Source organism: Apus apus, chromosome 5 (genome assembly GCF_020740795.1).
Source record: "Apus apus isolate bApuApu2 chromosome 5, bApuApu2.pri.cur, whole genome shotgun sequence".
NCBI classification, from domain to species: Eukaryota; Metazoa; Chordata; class Aves; order Apodiformes; family Apodidae; genus Apus; species Apus apus.
The window spans coordinates 21,376,547-21,391,892 of NC_067286.1; the positions used below are offsets into that span (position 1 = coordinate 21,376,547).

General features: G+C 37.7%; 1 protein-coding gene across 12 annotated transcripts in view; it reads right to left on the reverse strand.

Annotated features, from left to right (window-relative positions):
- Positions 1 to 204: 204 nt before the first annotated feature.
- Positions 205 to 15,346, reverse strand: part of LRRC4C (leucine rich repeat containing 4C) — a 554,128-nt gene continuing 538,986 nt past the window's right edge. For 11 of the 12 annotated variants that reach the window (XM_051620648.1, XM_051620646.1, XM_051620650.1 and 8 more), the window contains one exon: positions 205 to 2,828. In XM_051620648.1, coding sequence (XP_051476608.1) covers positions 870 to 2,786 — 1,917 coding nt within the window. In that variant the 5' untranslated portion in view covers positions 2,787 to 2,828 and the 3' untranslated portion in view covers positions 205 to 869. Of the gene's footprint in view, positions 2,829 to 12,241; positions 12,391 to 15,346 lie in introns of those variants that run through there. The other variant, XM_051620656.1, reaches the window with a different exon arrangement.

Genomic DNA, 15,346 nt, shown 5'->3' on the forward strand with positions numbered 1-15,346 from the left:
CATAAACCAAAATTAAAACTATGTTATTCTTCAGTTGTGATCCAAAATGTTCTTTTCAAGTGATTGTTTTGGACCATCACAGCAGAATATTGTAAAAATTTTAACAAACTTTTGATGTTAAAATCCACTCTATAAATAAGCTTTATCAAAGTACAGGAAAAAAAAAAACCAAACAGAAAAAAACATTTTATTTATAATCTTTGTTTAGTCTTTGAACTACAAATTCTGGTTCTAGAATTGTTTAAAATATCATGGGTTTTATATGCTTTCACAAGTAAATTAAGTTTTTGTTTTGTTTTGGCTTTTTTTGTTTGTTTCGTGTTTGTTTTCTTCCATTTTTTTCACAGAATGGTGCTTTCAGTAAATACAGAGCAAACCATTACATAACAAAAAAGAGTTTTGCCTGTTTGTTTTTTGCATTTGTAAAGTTGCAGTTATTTAATTAATTTCAAAAAGGGCATGAGGAAACAAAAGAAAAAAAGAGAGAGAAAGTGACAAAATAGACTGAATCTGACCACTAGAATTCACCATATAAATTCCCAAAGTGTAACAGAATTCTTACAAAATTTCCTAGACCAGTTATTTTAGGAAATTAAGATCTCCTATGAAAAATATGGGAAATGGGAATCAGAGTAGATTGGGAAGAAAAAGGTAGAGAGGAGGGTAAATAAGTGCAGCAAAAACAGGTTCTGAGGAATACACATAATTTTGTCTGCTTTAGATCACAATAGAATTTTTAATAAATAAATTTCTTTTTCTTTTTAAAGACACTTTCTTGAAACAGCGGATTTAGCCCAGTAGTTTATGTCATTTGTTTTATAAACCATCTTTTGTTGTCCCCACCCCAACCCCACAATGTCATAAATGTTTTATATCTGAGTCTCTTGTACATTGTCTTTTGAGTTCATTCGGATCAATAACGGTTCATGCACTGAACTGTGTATTGAATTTATTGTGTTAACTGTTGTTGTGTGATTGAAAGGAGACTTATAAGAGTTATAGTGATTTAGATGCTCATGCTCTATTGCTGGCATGGGCAAGTGACTCTCTATTGGTGTGTCACCTGTAAGCTCATCATCCACATTAATGATCTCTACAGTCCGTGTTGGAGCGTGATGGTTCTGTCGGTGATGTTGTTTCCTCATTTTGTAGAAAATTACCAGCATCACAGCAGCCATGAGAGTGATAGCCACAAAACAACCAATTATTATTTTTGTAGTCTTCATAACCTCATCTATTCCTGGCATCCCATTGTTTGTGTCTGTCACTGGAATGGTGAACATTTTTTCTGTTGATCTTGTGCTCTGTGGAGTGAGTGAGGTTGTCATGTTAGTTGTCTCCCAGTTGGTAACTGGTGTAGGACCATCCTGCTCTGTGGTCTGTGCCTCATCCTGAGAAGGTTCCACAGTCTCTACTGTGACAGTTGAAAAGTATGTGTAACCAGGATTATCTAGGGCAGTCACATTCAGTGTGGCAGAAGCTGTGGTATTCCCAACAGAGTTACTCACCATGCATGTATATAAACCTGTGTCTTGGACAGTTACCTTTGTAAAATTTAACGTGCCATCACTGAGCACAGCAATCCGAACTCTGTATGCCCCATGCGTCATAACTGATCCATTTGGAGTAATCCAAGATACAGAGGTCAGGGAGGTTGATGCCCGGCATTTCATCTCTGCAGCCATGCCTTCTGTAACATTGAGGTCTGCTGGTGGCTCCACTATGACTGGAGCATAACATGTGAAGTAATTCAGGTCCAGCTCACCAATGTACCTTCCTTTTAAACTGGGAGGTGTGTGGCAACGGGCACAACATGCAGTATTGGAGGGTGCCTTGTCTTTAATCCACCAGCTGAGCCAAAGGATATCACAGTTGCAGTTCCAAGGATTGTGATGCAAGTGGATCCTTTCTAGGCGGAGTGGTGTAAACAGGTCATGAGGCAGTAGTGTTAGATTGTTGTGTGCCAGATTGATCTCTACAAGTGATTGAAGGTTATCAAAAGCATTCCTTTCTATTGCTTGAATCTGGGACTGTATCATCCACAATTTCTGAAGGTGCATTAACCCTTGGAAAGAACCTGGCCGGATGGCAGTCAGGTGATTCCCAGAAAGATCTAACTCATCCAGTTTTACAAGTGGAGTGAGATTAGGAATCTCTCGAAGATTACACATGGCAAGGTTCAAATACCTCAAGTTGGACAGACCTTCAAAGGCACCTTCTGAGATGTATGAAAGCCTTTTCAATTCCCCCAAATCCAGCCTTCGGAGAGAAGGGATTCTGTTAAAAGCATAAGAAGGGATGCTTTCAATGGGGTTGTTTCTCAGCCACAGCTCCTTCAGTTTTGACAGGTATACAAAAGCCCCATTTGGAATAGTGGTCAGACGATTGTCAAAGAGTTCCAAAGTGTTGAGATTGGCTAGACCATTGAAAGCCCCTATTTCAATTGTTCTGATGTGATTCCTGCTGAGTTGCAGGATTTCTAGGTGCCTCAGATGCTTGAAGCTATTAACTTTAATGATTTGGATCTGGTTCTCATGGAGATTGAGTAATCGTGTGTTGGTGGAAATGCCGTCTGGCACGTCTCTCAGATTTTTCCGTACACAAATCACTTTACTGAACTGGTTGCTGCAGGAGCAGACAGAAGGGCAAGTTTGAGCCCTCACTAGACCAGCCACCACAAGAAGCTGAAGAGCCAACAGCACCACAAGCAGCGGGTCAAATAGGGCCCTGTTAAACCTAGGACCTATCATTATCTGCTGTGGATGTAAGGTCATCTTGTTCAACATTCATAATTTATTTGGTGTTGGTCCTTCTGGAGTTTGAATAGCCTGAAAGAAAGAAGGGAGAAGGAGAACATTAAATTAATCTTAAATATTTAAGTGTGTTTTCTAAACAAAGTTTTCTCGAGTCCTTTCAGTAAACTCTACCAATTTCATGAAACTATGAAAATAACTATAGAAAGCCTAGTATTTTCTGCAGTTATGTCTGTCAGCTATAATTGACAATGAGGTAAGAAAAAACCAGACACTAGCATTTCCTGCTCATTCCAACGTATAAAGCATATGGCTGGATGTCAGATAAGTTTAGCTAAAATGGATCTTACTGTATGGGGAAAAGAAGACCTTTACACTAGAAATGGTCATTACCATTTTAAGAATTTACTGATTCATTTGTGGTAGTTCTTAAAGCCACCAGTCCTCAGTTAATTTTCAATCTGCTTCTCAGTGCAAGGTCCTTCTGCTGTAGATATTAATGACACTTCCCATAAATCAGCTAAAAGTGAAGTTTTATAAATTACAGCAAGTTTAAAGTATATTTATAACCTAGAGTACCCAGATGCATAATACATGTATTCAGCAAAACAAAATACTGGAAGGCAAAGATTTTCCACTCCAAGCTCTGAATGGCTCCATTTTGTGTAAAAAAAATTAATTAAAATTGCTATCTTTGAAACAAACAAACAAAACAACAACAACAACAAAACAAACAAAAAAACACAAACCAAAACCGGGAAAAAATACATTAACTTTCATCTCACAGCAACTCATTTAATGTTAAGAATTGGATAGAGTGTGAAGAGTTGACCCTGAAGAATACCCATGAGCAGGTTGAAAGCTTATAGGTGGGAAACAGAGATTGGGACAACAAAAGGATTCTTGTGGTTGGAGTCTACTACAGGCAGCCTGATCAAATGGAGCCTATCAATGAAGCCTTCTTACTCCAGGTCCAGGAGACGTTGCAATCACAGGCTCTCATCCTGCTAGGGTACTTCAACCACACCGACATCTGTTGGAAAAGTAGCATGGCAAGCTGTAGGAGACTCCTGGAGTGCCTTGATGACAACTTCTTAAGACAAGAAATTGACAGCCCTACACAAGGGAATGTGTTATTGGACCTGATGGTCACAAATGCAACTGAACTCATCAGTGATGCCAAAGTTGAAGTCAGCCTGGGCTGCAGGTGATCATGCGCTAGTGCAATTCACTGTCCTAAGGGGTGTCAGGCAGATGAGAAGCATAGTCAGGACCCTAAACTTCAGGAAGTCAAACTTCCAGCTCTTCAAAGAATTAGTAAGTAGGACATCATGGGAAACAGCCGCCAGGGACAAGGGAGCAGAACAGAGCTGGAAGATCTTTAAAGATGCTTTCCATAGAGTGCAAAAGATCTCAATCCCCAGGTGTAGGAAATCAGGCAAGGAAGGTAAGAGACCAGCATGGCTGAGTTGAGACCTGCTGGTCAAACTAAAAGGTAGGATTAAACCACACAGGCAGTGGAAGCGGGTACAGGTGTCCTGGGAGGAGTATAGGGATGAGATCAGGAAAGTCAAGGTGCAGCTGGAGCTGAACTTGGCAAGGCATGTAAAGAAAAACTAGAAGGGCTTCTACGGTATCCCTCAGGGCATCCAGTGTTGTTTAATATCTTAATTAATTACATTTTTACTGGTATTGAGAGCACCCTCAACAAGTTTGCCAATGACACCAACATGGGTGGTACAGTTGATAAACCAGACTGATAGGATGGATCCAAAGGGACCTGGGCAAGCTGGAGAAGTGGGCCCAGGTCAACCTCATGAGGTTCAACAAGGTCAAATGCAGGGTCCTGCACCTGGGCTGGGGCAACCAGAGATATGAATACAGGCTGGGGGAAGACATGCTAGAGAGCAGCCCTCTAGGAAAAGACCTGATGATACCAGTGGATCAAAAGCTGGACATGAGCCACCAATGTGCAATTGCAGTCCAGAAGGCCAACCACATCCTAGGCTGCATCAAAAGAAGTGTGGCCAGCTGGTCAAGAGAGGTGATTCTGCCCCTCTATTCTGGCCTGGTGAGACCTCACCTGAAGTACTGCGCCTGCCTCCTGAGCCCCCAACACAAGAAGGACATGGACCTGTTGGAGTGTGTCCAGAGGAGGCTGACAAAAATTATCAGAGGGCTGAAGCACCCCTCTTATGAAGACAGGCTGAAGGAGTTGGGGCTGTTTAGCCTGAAGAAGAGAGGACTCTGGGGGGACATTATAGTGACCTTCCAGTACCTGAAAAGAGCTTATTAGGAGGCTGGGGAAGAACTGTTCACAAGGGCATGCAACAATAGGAGAAGAGGTAATGTTTTTAAGCTAGAAAAGGGTAGATTTAGCTTGGAAATTAAGAAAAGTTCTTTAGTGTGAGGGTGGTGGATGTTGCTTACAAAGGTGGTGGAGGCCCCATCCCTGGAGATATTCAAGGTCAGGCTTGATGGGGCTCTGAGCAATCTGGTCTAGTGTGACCATGTCCCTGCTTATTGTATGGGGGTTAGTCTAGATGGCCCTTCCAACCTAATACATTCTATGATTCTATGATTCTGTGATTTAGATTTTCTTTCATTCCTCATGTTTTAAATTTTTTCTAAAACTTATGCCCTAAGGACTTGGACTGGATAATTAATTCCGTTTACAAGCATTAAAACAGATACAGAAATGCATTAAAACAGATACAGAAACACACCAAGCCAACTATTTTATCATTGCACTGGTGAAATATTATTGTCATCCCTGAAAGTGATATGAGAAATCAGCCTGTTACATCCAGATTCAGGACTGTGACTTATCCTTATATGGCTAGTGTGACACAGGGATCACATGTGACTTGTAGAGATAAAGCAATATTCTGTGTTCTGTCTCAGATGCATTCATTTGCAAAGGCCAGCTTTGTAAGATGCCATATGGTTTCTCTGCCTTTCTTTTTGCTACTTTCCACTCTCATTCCTGTAACATAGATACCCTAAAGGACCAGGAAAACGATGAGATTTGTAGAGCAAGAAAATGTAGGAAAAATAAGAAAGGTCATGAGAGAGCAGCATCAGCCACTGTATGCATAATCACCCTTCAGCTGCTTCTATGCCAGCCTCCATAAAGCTGAAGACGTTAAATCACACTGCAAGCACTACAAGGCACATCCCTTCTGTTCTGAGTTCTTGCACTCAATGGTATCTCCACCATTCCCTTCACCTACTCCTTTATCCTGCAGATCTTCCCTTTCCATCATTACATTTTCTCCACAGTTAAAAAAAAAAAAAATTAAAAAAAATCTTTAATACAGTATTTCGTTATAACAAATAAATTATCCAGTTATAAGATTGATTAGCAAATTCGTTCAATGCAAACCAAAATGTTCCCATATCTTAGTTGCGGAAATACTTTTTAAAGAAGTGCTTTTTTTTTTCTTCTTAAAATAAGTTTCTTATATTCCTCCAATTTTTTGGTTATTGACTCAAACAATGGATCAGTCACATAGAACAGCTCTTTCCTTGTGCTGAAGGCCACAACTGCCTGTGGCTCTTGTGTTTACCTTTTTCCCCAGGCATGTGCTAGGGATGTCTCAATCAAAAGGATGCCTCAGAACTATGACCCTCAGGGAATTCTGCAACCCTCAGGTTTCTGCAAAATTCAAATCTGTGTATAGTTCAAATACAAGCTGTCTATTTTTTAGCTGCTCTGAGTGTGTAGTTTTGAAGACAAGATCACCATTTTGCAAAATGTGAATGTAAAGGATAGATATATCTAGGATAGATATATTTTCACACGTTGGTGTATTTGAGTTTTCTGAGTCTAAGCTATATCTTGTTTAACATGTAAGTACAAAAGATCTTTCTCACCATTCCTCTGGAACATTTTCTGGGAGGCAGTGAGGGAAAAATCTTAGCTTTTATAGCCACCATTTCATTTCACTTTGGATTTATCTACATTACTGTACTTTTTTCCCTCTTCATTGGTAATACAGGAAGCAGAATATACTATTTAGCACAAGGCCATACTAGCTGGACTTGGTGCTGCTAAGTACAGGGGAGCTGATGATTCAAAAATACCAACATGACCAGCAGAAAATATGCTAGGCTACGACTTGCACACCCTCTCTTCCAACTGATGAGCTTTGTGTTAGGCTAACATACTGCAGTGAGATTCCCAGTGGCAGTAGGAATGTATTAAATACGTCCTTTCTTTTATATTCAGGAAATCTGCAGTTATTTCATATTAGGGTAATTTTAAGTCATAAATGCCCTGGAAAAATAGCCAGCACAAAAACACAGTGAAAAATTAATTTAAAGTCTTGAAGAACATTATGGAAATATATTAATGGGCTTTACGTAAAAAGCCATCTGGAATTCTATACTGGAGTAATTTGCTATTCACTGTCTCTTATGCTAGATACACATGAAGGTTTAGCTTTATAAATCCACACATGGAAACAGAACATCAACCAGCTTCTTTAGTCTTTCTTGACAACTCTTTGTCTTCTAAGTGATTTTTCCCTCCATCTTTGTTTTTCTAGTACCAAAATATCAATTTGATCAATTCAGTAACACTAGTGCTCTCTGCTGTGTATGTTTAATATGTATTTTAAATGCTAAGAATTTCCTTACTGCACAGTCAGTTCCCCAGACACTGTATACTTCTTAAATATGTTTCCAAACATGACTGGTCTGTGGCATTGCTCTAATTACCAAAGTGTGTATCAGCTGTCATTTTAGTTCAGTAATGTATATTCTCTTTATGGCCGTGGAGACATACATATACGTAGAGAGTTACTTGTTTTGTCTTCTATTTCCACAAAACTCAAAAAAATCTTTTTTTTAATTGACTTTTTATATGCATGCTCTCCTCTCTAAAGCTTATCTGACAGTTAGTTTTGATATACTACACACTTTCCTTTGAGCAAAAAGCATTGCCCTCTTAAGATGCAAAGCAGAAGATGAAGCAACGAATGACAAAGCTAGTGTACCTCTGCAAGTATGCACGATGCAGCTTTCCTTAGGGATAGCCTGAAGGATGTAGTAGTTGTGCCACTGGAAGGTAACTTTGCCCAAAGAGATGTCTTCCTTAGGGGTATTGTAATGCAACTCACAATTAATTTTTCTGGCTGTTTTGTAATAAGGTCTTAATCCTGATGTGCTTTGATCTCTCTTTGTTATTTTACCAGGATAAAGTGACTATACTAATTTAGATCTCTGAAGGATTTTCCTGCAACAGTGGGCTTTATTTAAAAAAGACAACTTCTATATCATTCCCAAAGATCTGTCTAATAAGGTCTGGCAGGTGGCAAAGGTATTTTACCAAGCTCCAGTGACCCTTAGCTGGATCCTGGAAGTTTAGTTGCTGTTGGCTACTCAGCTTTCTGTGGGTCATTGAATAACTGTCTTAGCAGTGGAACACAGCAGTGCATAGGCCACGGCTTTATCCCAATATATGGTTTATGATACAGTATGATCTAACACTCTTTAGATAGTGCCATACATCTGCCATTAAAAAATGAGATGTGATAACATGTCACCGATTTGAAAATATAGACAGAATCTATCAGATTCTGGGTGATTAAATTATCACAGTAAAGTTTAATCATCATATGTATATCACAGTTAAAACTCAACTAAAGCACAGATAAGTCATTACAACTCTCCCTCAACTGTGTGCCACAAAATTTCCTTATAAGGAGCATTCAGACCACTTATTACAATTTTTTTCAAGTTGACAAATATGTGGCTGCATTCAGAAAATGCAACTTTGCTTCGCTTTATATAGCACAGTTGTGCATACTGTACATCAGACTCTTTTAAAGAGGTTATTGAGAGAAAAACCTTGCATTTTTTGGTAAACAAGTAATTCTACGGTTTCCAATCAAATGGCAGATTTCCAAATATATGAAGAGGAGCCAGATGCATCAAGCAGCTAATTATGCCGGGAAGTCTCTTCCAGTAGTATCAGCATTGGAGAACTGAAAATAATTTCTAATGGAACAAAGCATGGAGTGCAGCAATAAATCTAATAATCTATCTAATAATAAATCTAAATCCCAGGATGGCCTTATGCAGAAGTGACTCATTTGGCTCTCTTTTCAGGAACTCTGAATGGTGCCGGGGGCTGAGACTGATCCCCTTTTGGCAGCAATGCCAGTAGAGGAAGCCAATGGAATTTCAGTGCAGATACCAGTAGATAAGCACACAATGTTTTAGCTCCAGAAAATACTGAAACACACGAGGGTAAACCCTCATTCCAGAACAGAGACTGAACTGTGGGCAGGGAGCTCCATTGGGGTCAGAAATCCTCTACCAACATCTGCTCTGCAAATGCTCTTACAGCCTCAGATGCACGTCCCCATATGGCTGTGAAAGGTTGGGCGGATGGGATAACTTGCTAGGGATTCCTTCACTCTACTTTCCTGCACCTGTTCCTCCCTTTTCTGTCCTAAAATTCCTTTCCACCCGGCTGAACCCACCAGTACTAGAGTTTTCAGTCCAAGAGAAGTACAAACTCTTTGCACGCTGTTCCCTGCCTAAATACAGTACAATGACATGATTCTTTTTCTCCATCGACTGCCTTTGCCACCAACAAAGGAACACATGCTATGTTCTTAAAAGTGCACATTAAAATAATCATCATTCAAAAATAGCAAACTAGGTTAAAATAGAAAAATAGAACTCATATGTTTCTCTTCCTAATATATATATATATATATTATTTTTTTTTTTGGTAATTCATTGGTACTCTCTGAGGCATTTGGTTTTGTTTGTTTTAAATAGACTGTTTTACAGTTAAAACCTACCACTGCAACTATACAGCTGTGCATCTTTTCCTCCATTTTTAAGAATCAGTTTTCCCTTTTCACTGCTATAGGACTTGAAAAGTCTCAACAACAGTTTAGGGAGCTATTGCAATAATGACTAAAAACCTAGGAGGTTTCAAAGCGCAGCAGCTTTTATGTATTTGGTTTTTATTTTATTTTTAGTTAGATATAAGGGAGTCAAAGAAGGCCAGATAGGTAGTCCTGCAGTGCAAACTGATTACTCATGGGACCACATAAATCAAAACACTCACAATGAAAATTATTATCCTCTTTGCATATTTCACTGTTTTGCCCTGGGACAGGTCAGATTTCCTATGCAATGTAAGTGTAGGTGGCAGATGGGATATTAGTGTACCACAGATACTTCCTAGTTGTCTTCTGCAAGCCTTTTAAGACTCAGCTGAATCACTAAGACACTGACCTGAAAGACCCAGATGTGATTGGACATGTTCAATCTCTTGAATCACCAGTGGTTTCAGGGGAGTTCAATCAAGGATGAGTTTGATTCAGCCTGTCATTTTTTTCTTTTATTTCATTTTGTTACACAGAAAACAGCTTTATTTCACACCTCTTGTTTCCTAGCATGATTCCATCTTTCCTCTCTCTTGTCTTCCTAAGATTTAAAAAAATTCCTCCTTAGTTCAGGTAACAGAAGTGAACATGAAATAGACATTTGAAAAATAAGAATTTTAATGCATATTAGCCCAGGTAAAAATATTTGCATTTTACCTGGAAATTAAGAGATTTCACAGCATTTTAAACTAAATCAGTCTGGAATATCCCTTTATTTATAAATATTCTTTTACTCCCAAGCATAATTTTGACTCTATATCCTCAGTACAATTCATAACAATTGTTAATTTTACAGGAAAATCATAGAAAACATTAGCCAATATGTAGTAGATACTTCTTTTAGAAAGATTTATTTTTATATATAAGAGGAACTATTTGCCTTCTTTATTGACCTTGCCCTGCATGTCACCCAAAGGGTGAAGAGAACAAAAGAGACCTAATCTCTGTTCAGACTACTCACAGTGGTGACGATAGGAGCAATCTATGAACTAAACCCAGTGGACTAACTTAAATTCTTTCATAAAAGCCACCACTATGCATCTGGGTACTAGTCCACCCAGAAAGATTATAGAAATTTAATTGCAATTAACCTTTAAAGTGGGTTAATTATATTGCATTAAATCTTTGTGTGGACACTATTTTTTAGAATTTAATTTAAGTTAAATTGCATCAGGGCCACTGTAATTTCAATTAACAGTGCCCATGAAATAATGCAATGTCATTTAGCTAGTCCCTTTTCAAAATTAGTTTGGATTCATTTTCTTGAAACTCCATGTAGACATTAGAAACTTTTGTTCTGTATTAACCTGGGGTTGATTCAATGCAATTAGGTAAAGGTAAAAGGCTTTCTACCTCACCACTGATCCCTTGGGTTATTTATTTCTTATTTTGCACTTCTCATTTAACTAATTCTGTTCATAAAACACAATTTATTTTAACCCTTTTTGGTTACTTCATCAATATTTTTCTGTACAGGCATTTATGTAGGGGGAAACAGGCAACTTTACAGATGAAATTTTACAATAGCCCTGATTAAACTCTCTTAATTACAGCAGCTTGCCACTACATCTTATGTGCTAACCATGATGTAAGTGGAAGCCATAAAAGCACCTTAAGGATTTCACTATCTTATGCCAGAAATACCTCAGTGATCAACATCTAAACAATAGTACTTCTGTATATGTTGAAAGGACACTTCTTAATCACTTTTTGTTTTATTATCAAAGCAAAATCAGAGATCTCCATTTCAAGGGTATCTGTGAACTGAGACAAAATTAGTATAAAAACAATCCTTAATAAAAAGATCATATGATGTCCTAAAGTACTGCTCCAAAACAATGCAGTTTTCACTTTTGTCACAGTGGGGTCATTATTTTGAAACACTGCAGTGTTTAAGAAACATCTATTTCAAGGTACTACAGTGATACGTCATTTCAAATAAAATAGCTTTGGTTGGTAGAATATTATTGATTTCTTTACAAGGAAGCTTTAAATTGTATAAATTAACATCCTTTTCAACATTATACTACAGGATTTCAAACAAGCAGGCAAAAATCTGCAGGTTAAGTATACAACATATTTTAATGTTGTGTCTTTTAAAAGATGCAAAGGCAAAACATGGAAGGCTGATGGAATACAAGATGTTAGTCCCGATTCCTTCCAAAATTTTCACTCTACTCATAAACTACAAAAACAGATGCAGGAACTGTCAAATCAGAATACCATATAGTCTAAGAAAGCATATACAGATGTAGCCAGTGATCCTGTTTTTGCTGGGAGAGAATTATGTAACTTTTTTTTTCCTGTTCAGAGTAAAAGTAGTTTTGAGAAGCTGCAGAGTCCAATTCTGTGAGTACAGGAGCAATAAGATGCATTGTTTCAATTTATACCAGATCTGGTAGGAGGGTTTCTGTAGTGACAAAGGTTGATGCTAGTTTTGAACCATTCAGGTACAGTGGGCTAGGAGGGGCCGAAGCCCCATGGTAGCTGACCCAAGTCATCAACCCAAGTATTCCATACCATAAATGTCACCCTGAATACGTATTGGGAAGTTTGTTGTGTAGTATTCTCTTTTACCTTGGCTGCCTTTCTGAGAGGGTCCTGTCTGTCTTGTGGGTCATCCTGCACCTGAGGGTTCTTGTTCTGTTTGCTGTGATCACCAGCTGGAGCTGTCATGCTGGCAGTGTTGGGCATTCAGCCTGCACTGCTTAAAGTGTGCAGCTCACACCTACTATCTGGAGCTGAGCAAAATTTTGTATCTTATGTAAGTGTTGGGGTTCATATTAGTTCATCATTGTTACACTGTTAAATTTGTTTTCAACAAACGCGTCTTCTTTCCTTTTCCTGATTCCCCCTTTCAGGCAGGATCAGGTGTTAAAACCTACAGCGAAGAGAACAAAAAAAAATAAAATACTGGCAATTAGACAGTATAATTGCCCTTAAGAAACTTTCATCCTAGTCTTAGAAAATCACAGTCTATCTTTTAAAGCCCAAAATATCCTTTCCTAAATCACTGTATGTGTACTTGTCTACTGAATGTGCTAATGCTGAATATTCTTGTTACCAATATAAATTATACTTTGATCCTCAGTGAGCTCTTGACCTCCTTATATAATACAAATGAAAAGACAAAAATATTTAGGTATCTGCCTAAATACTTCCATGCACAATGCTGCATGAAGAAAGGTGTTTTCCTTCTTTAAGGTCTGAATGTTGAGTTGGAGCAGTGTTTGGTAGGTATTTCATAATCTTTTTACCATGGGCTGTATTGCTAGTATGCATTATTCTAAAAAACTTCTGGGAGAAACATACAGAGCTAATCACACACTAAAGCACTGAGTGTCCACATCACTGCATTTGTTGTGGCCAACTGAGTCCCAATTACTTCCTCTTTCTGTTAACAAACAAAGAGACAAATTAAAAATGAGACATGAGATTTAAAGCTAAGGCTGCAAATAGCATCGAGCCTGGCAAATGATGGTTAAAACTCTTGTCCTTGGTAACTATGGAAACCCCTTCAGGTAAAAGTGGAACAAAGGCATTTTGTGGTCTGCAATTTACAAGCTGTTTATTTAATTATGAGGGAATATGAAACTGTTAGGGGCAATGCAATTATTGTATTGTGATGTTTTGAGAGGAAAAAAGCAGAGAAATATAAGAAGTTATTTTTTTGGAAAATTACCAACATTGCCAAACACCAGTTTTTATTATATATTAGAAAACATTCTGACTTATTCTATGGATTCCTGTATTGCTCTTCTTATAGTAGTATTTTTAGACCTTCCAGAAATGAATTAAATATTATAAATTTGTCATTTAATCTGTATATTCTTTCTCTCATTCCTTCTCCTACAGGATTGTATTCAGATGCTGTTCTCATTTGGTAGATATTATTGAGAATATAGATGTCAGGCTTGAAGAAATACATTGTGAGTTTGAAATTACAATTTCTTTCTATGCTATTCCTTCTTGAAATGCATTGGACATCTCATGAGAAGTGTTCCTCTTTTCTACTCAGAGAACAAGCCAGACAACCCCATGGTTCACCTGGAACCCAGTCCAATCCTTCCTACAACAGGGATTCCTTTGGACCTATTGTCACCTTGTGAGCTATTCTCAAAGCTTCCTCTTGTCAAGGCTCTCCTTGATATATGCTATGATCTTCTGATCCTTGGCCACAGGAAAGCTTTCAATAAGCCTCATGTCTTTACTGAAAGGGCTGTCAAGCATTAGAACAGATTGCCCAGGGAAGTGGTTGAAGCAGCATCTCTGGAGGTATTTAAAAGACATCTAGATGTGGTGCTTAGGGACATGGTTGAGTGGTGGGCTTGACAGTGATAGCTTATAGGTTGGTCTTTTCCAAGCAAAATGATTCTATAATTCTATGATTCTATGATAGCTAAGTCAAATTTTGTAACAGTGTCATCTACTTTGAACATTGCAAACAGAATTAAGTATAAATTTTTACTTTAGCATGGTTTAATTTTATTAAATCTACACTCATTCTGAAATAACTTAATACTGGAATATTCTGTTTCTGAAAAAGTACTGAAATGAGGGACTAGGACACTCCAATGTGTTTCCTGAGATATCCAAAACATGGTGCATATCTTCACAGAATATATGGAGTGATTAAAAAATCAAATTCAAAGTATTTTTACATCAATATAAAATTCATATCAGATCTAGGAAAGCTGGCATATGCATTTTGAGCACTTGGTCATTTTCACTGAAGTGCTGTTTATTTGCTTCAAGTTAACCAATAGGATGCCATATCCACTATCATCAGAGTTGCATGCTTGTTCAGCTGTTTAGACACTGAGGTGCTGATACAGTATTCTGTGTTCATGGGCCCACAGACTTTCAATTTTAACAACATCCATGATAGAAAATTAGGGGTAAAATCTGACACCTAAAGAAACCAATAGGAGTTTTGTCTTTGATTTCAATGTAGTCAGGGCTTGCTCTCATTTGTCATTAAGAATTTGCTATACAGAGCCAGCTACAGATACTTGTTGATTTAAGCACCGGGGCTTTGATGCCATTCTTTCAGGATAGATTTTCAATCTTCATTTAATTAAAACTGTCATGTATCATAAGAAGTAGTGACTGGAACAAATAAAAAGATAGAGTTCATGTCTGTGAAGGTATGCTATGAAACAAAAATAATACTTTAAAATGTCAATATATTAATATATTGGATTCTTAAAAGTTTCTAAGAAATTGCTACATTAAAAATGTATAGCAAGAGGGTGAATCCAAGGTTCAAAAAAACCCTGAAAATTATCGGTCCAAAGTAGAATAAATTTTGATATCTGAAGCTATTCAAGGATACAAATATGCCTGTTTGCAGTAAAGGTTTCCATTACTATGCTGACTTGTGTAGCAATACAAATATATCACAGACAGCAGCAATACCACCTGTTATAAAGGATGTCCAACATCTGGCATTGTGAAAGGCTGTTTTCAGTTTCTTACAACTTCATAAAATGTTAACCACTTACAGATGAAATGTTCAATGCTAGAGATATAGTATAGTAGCTCAAAGTTGTACAGACAAAATCAATGCAGCCATAAAAGAGCTGTCTTACTGTATAGTAATAAATAGTTTAAGAAAAAAACAGTAGAACATTACTGATAAACAACCAAGTACTGAATTCAGGATGGTTTTGTCATTCTGTT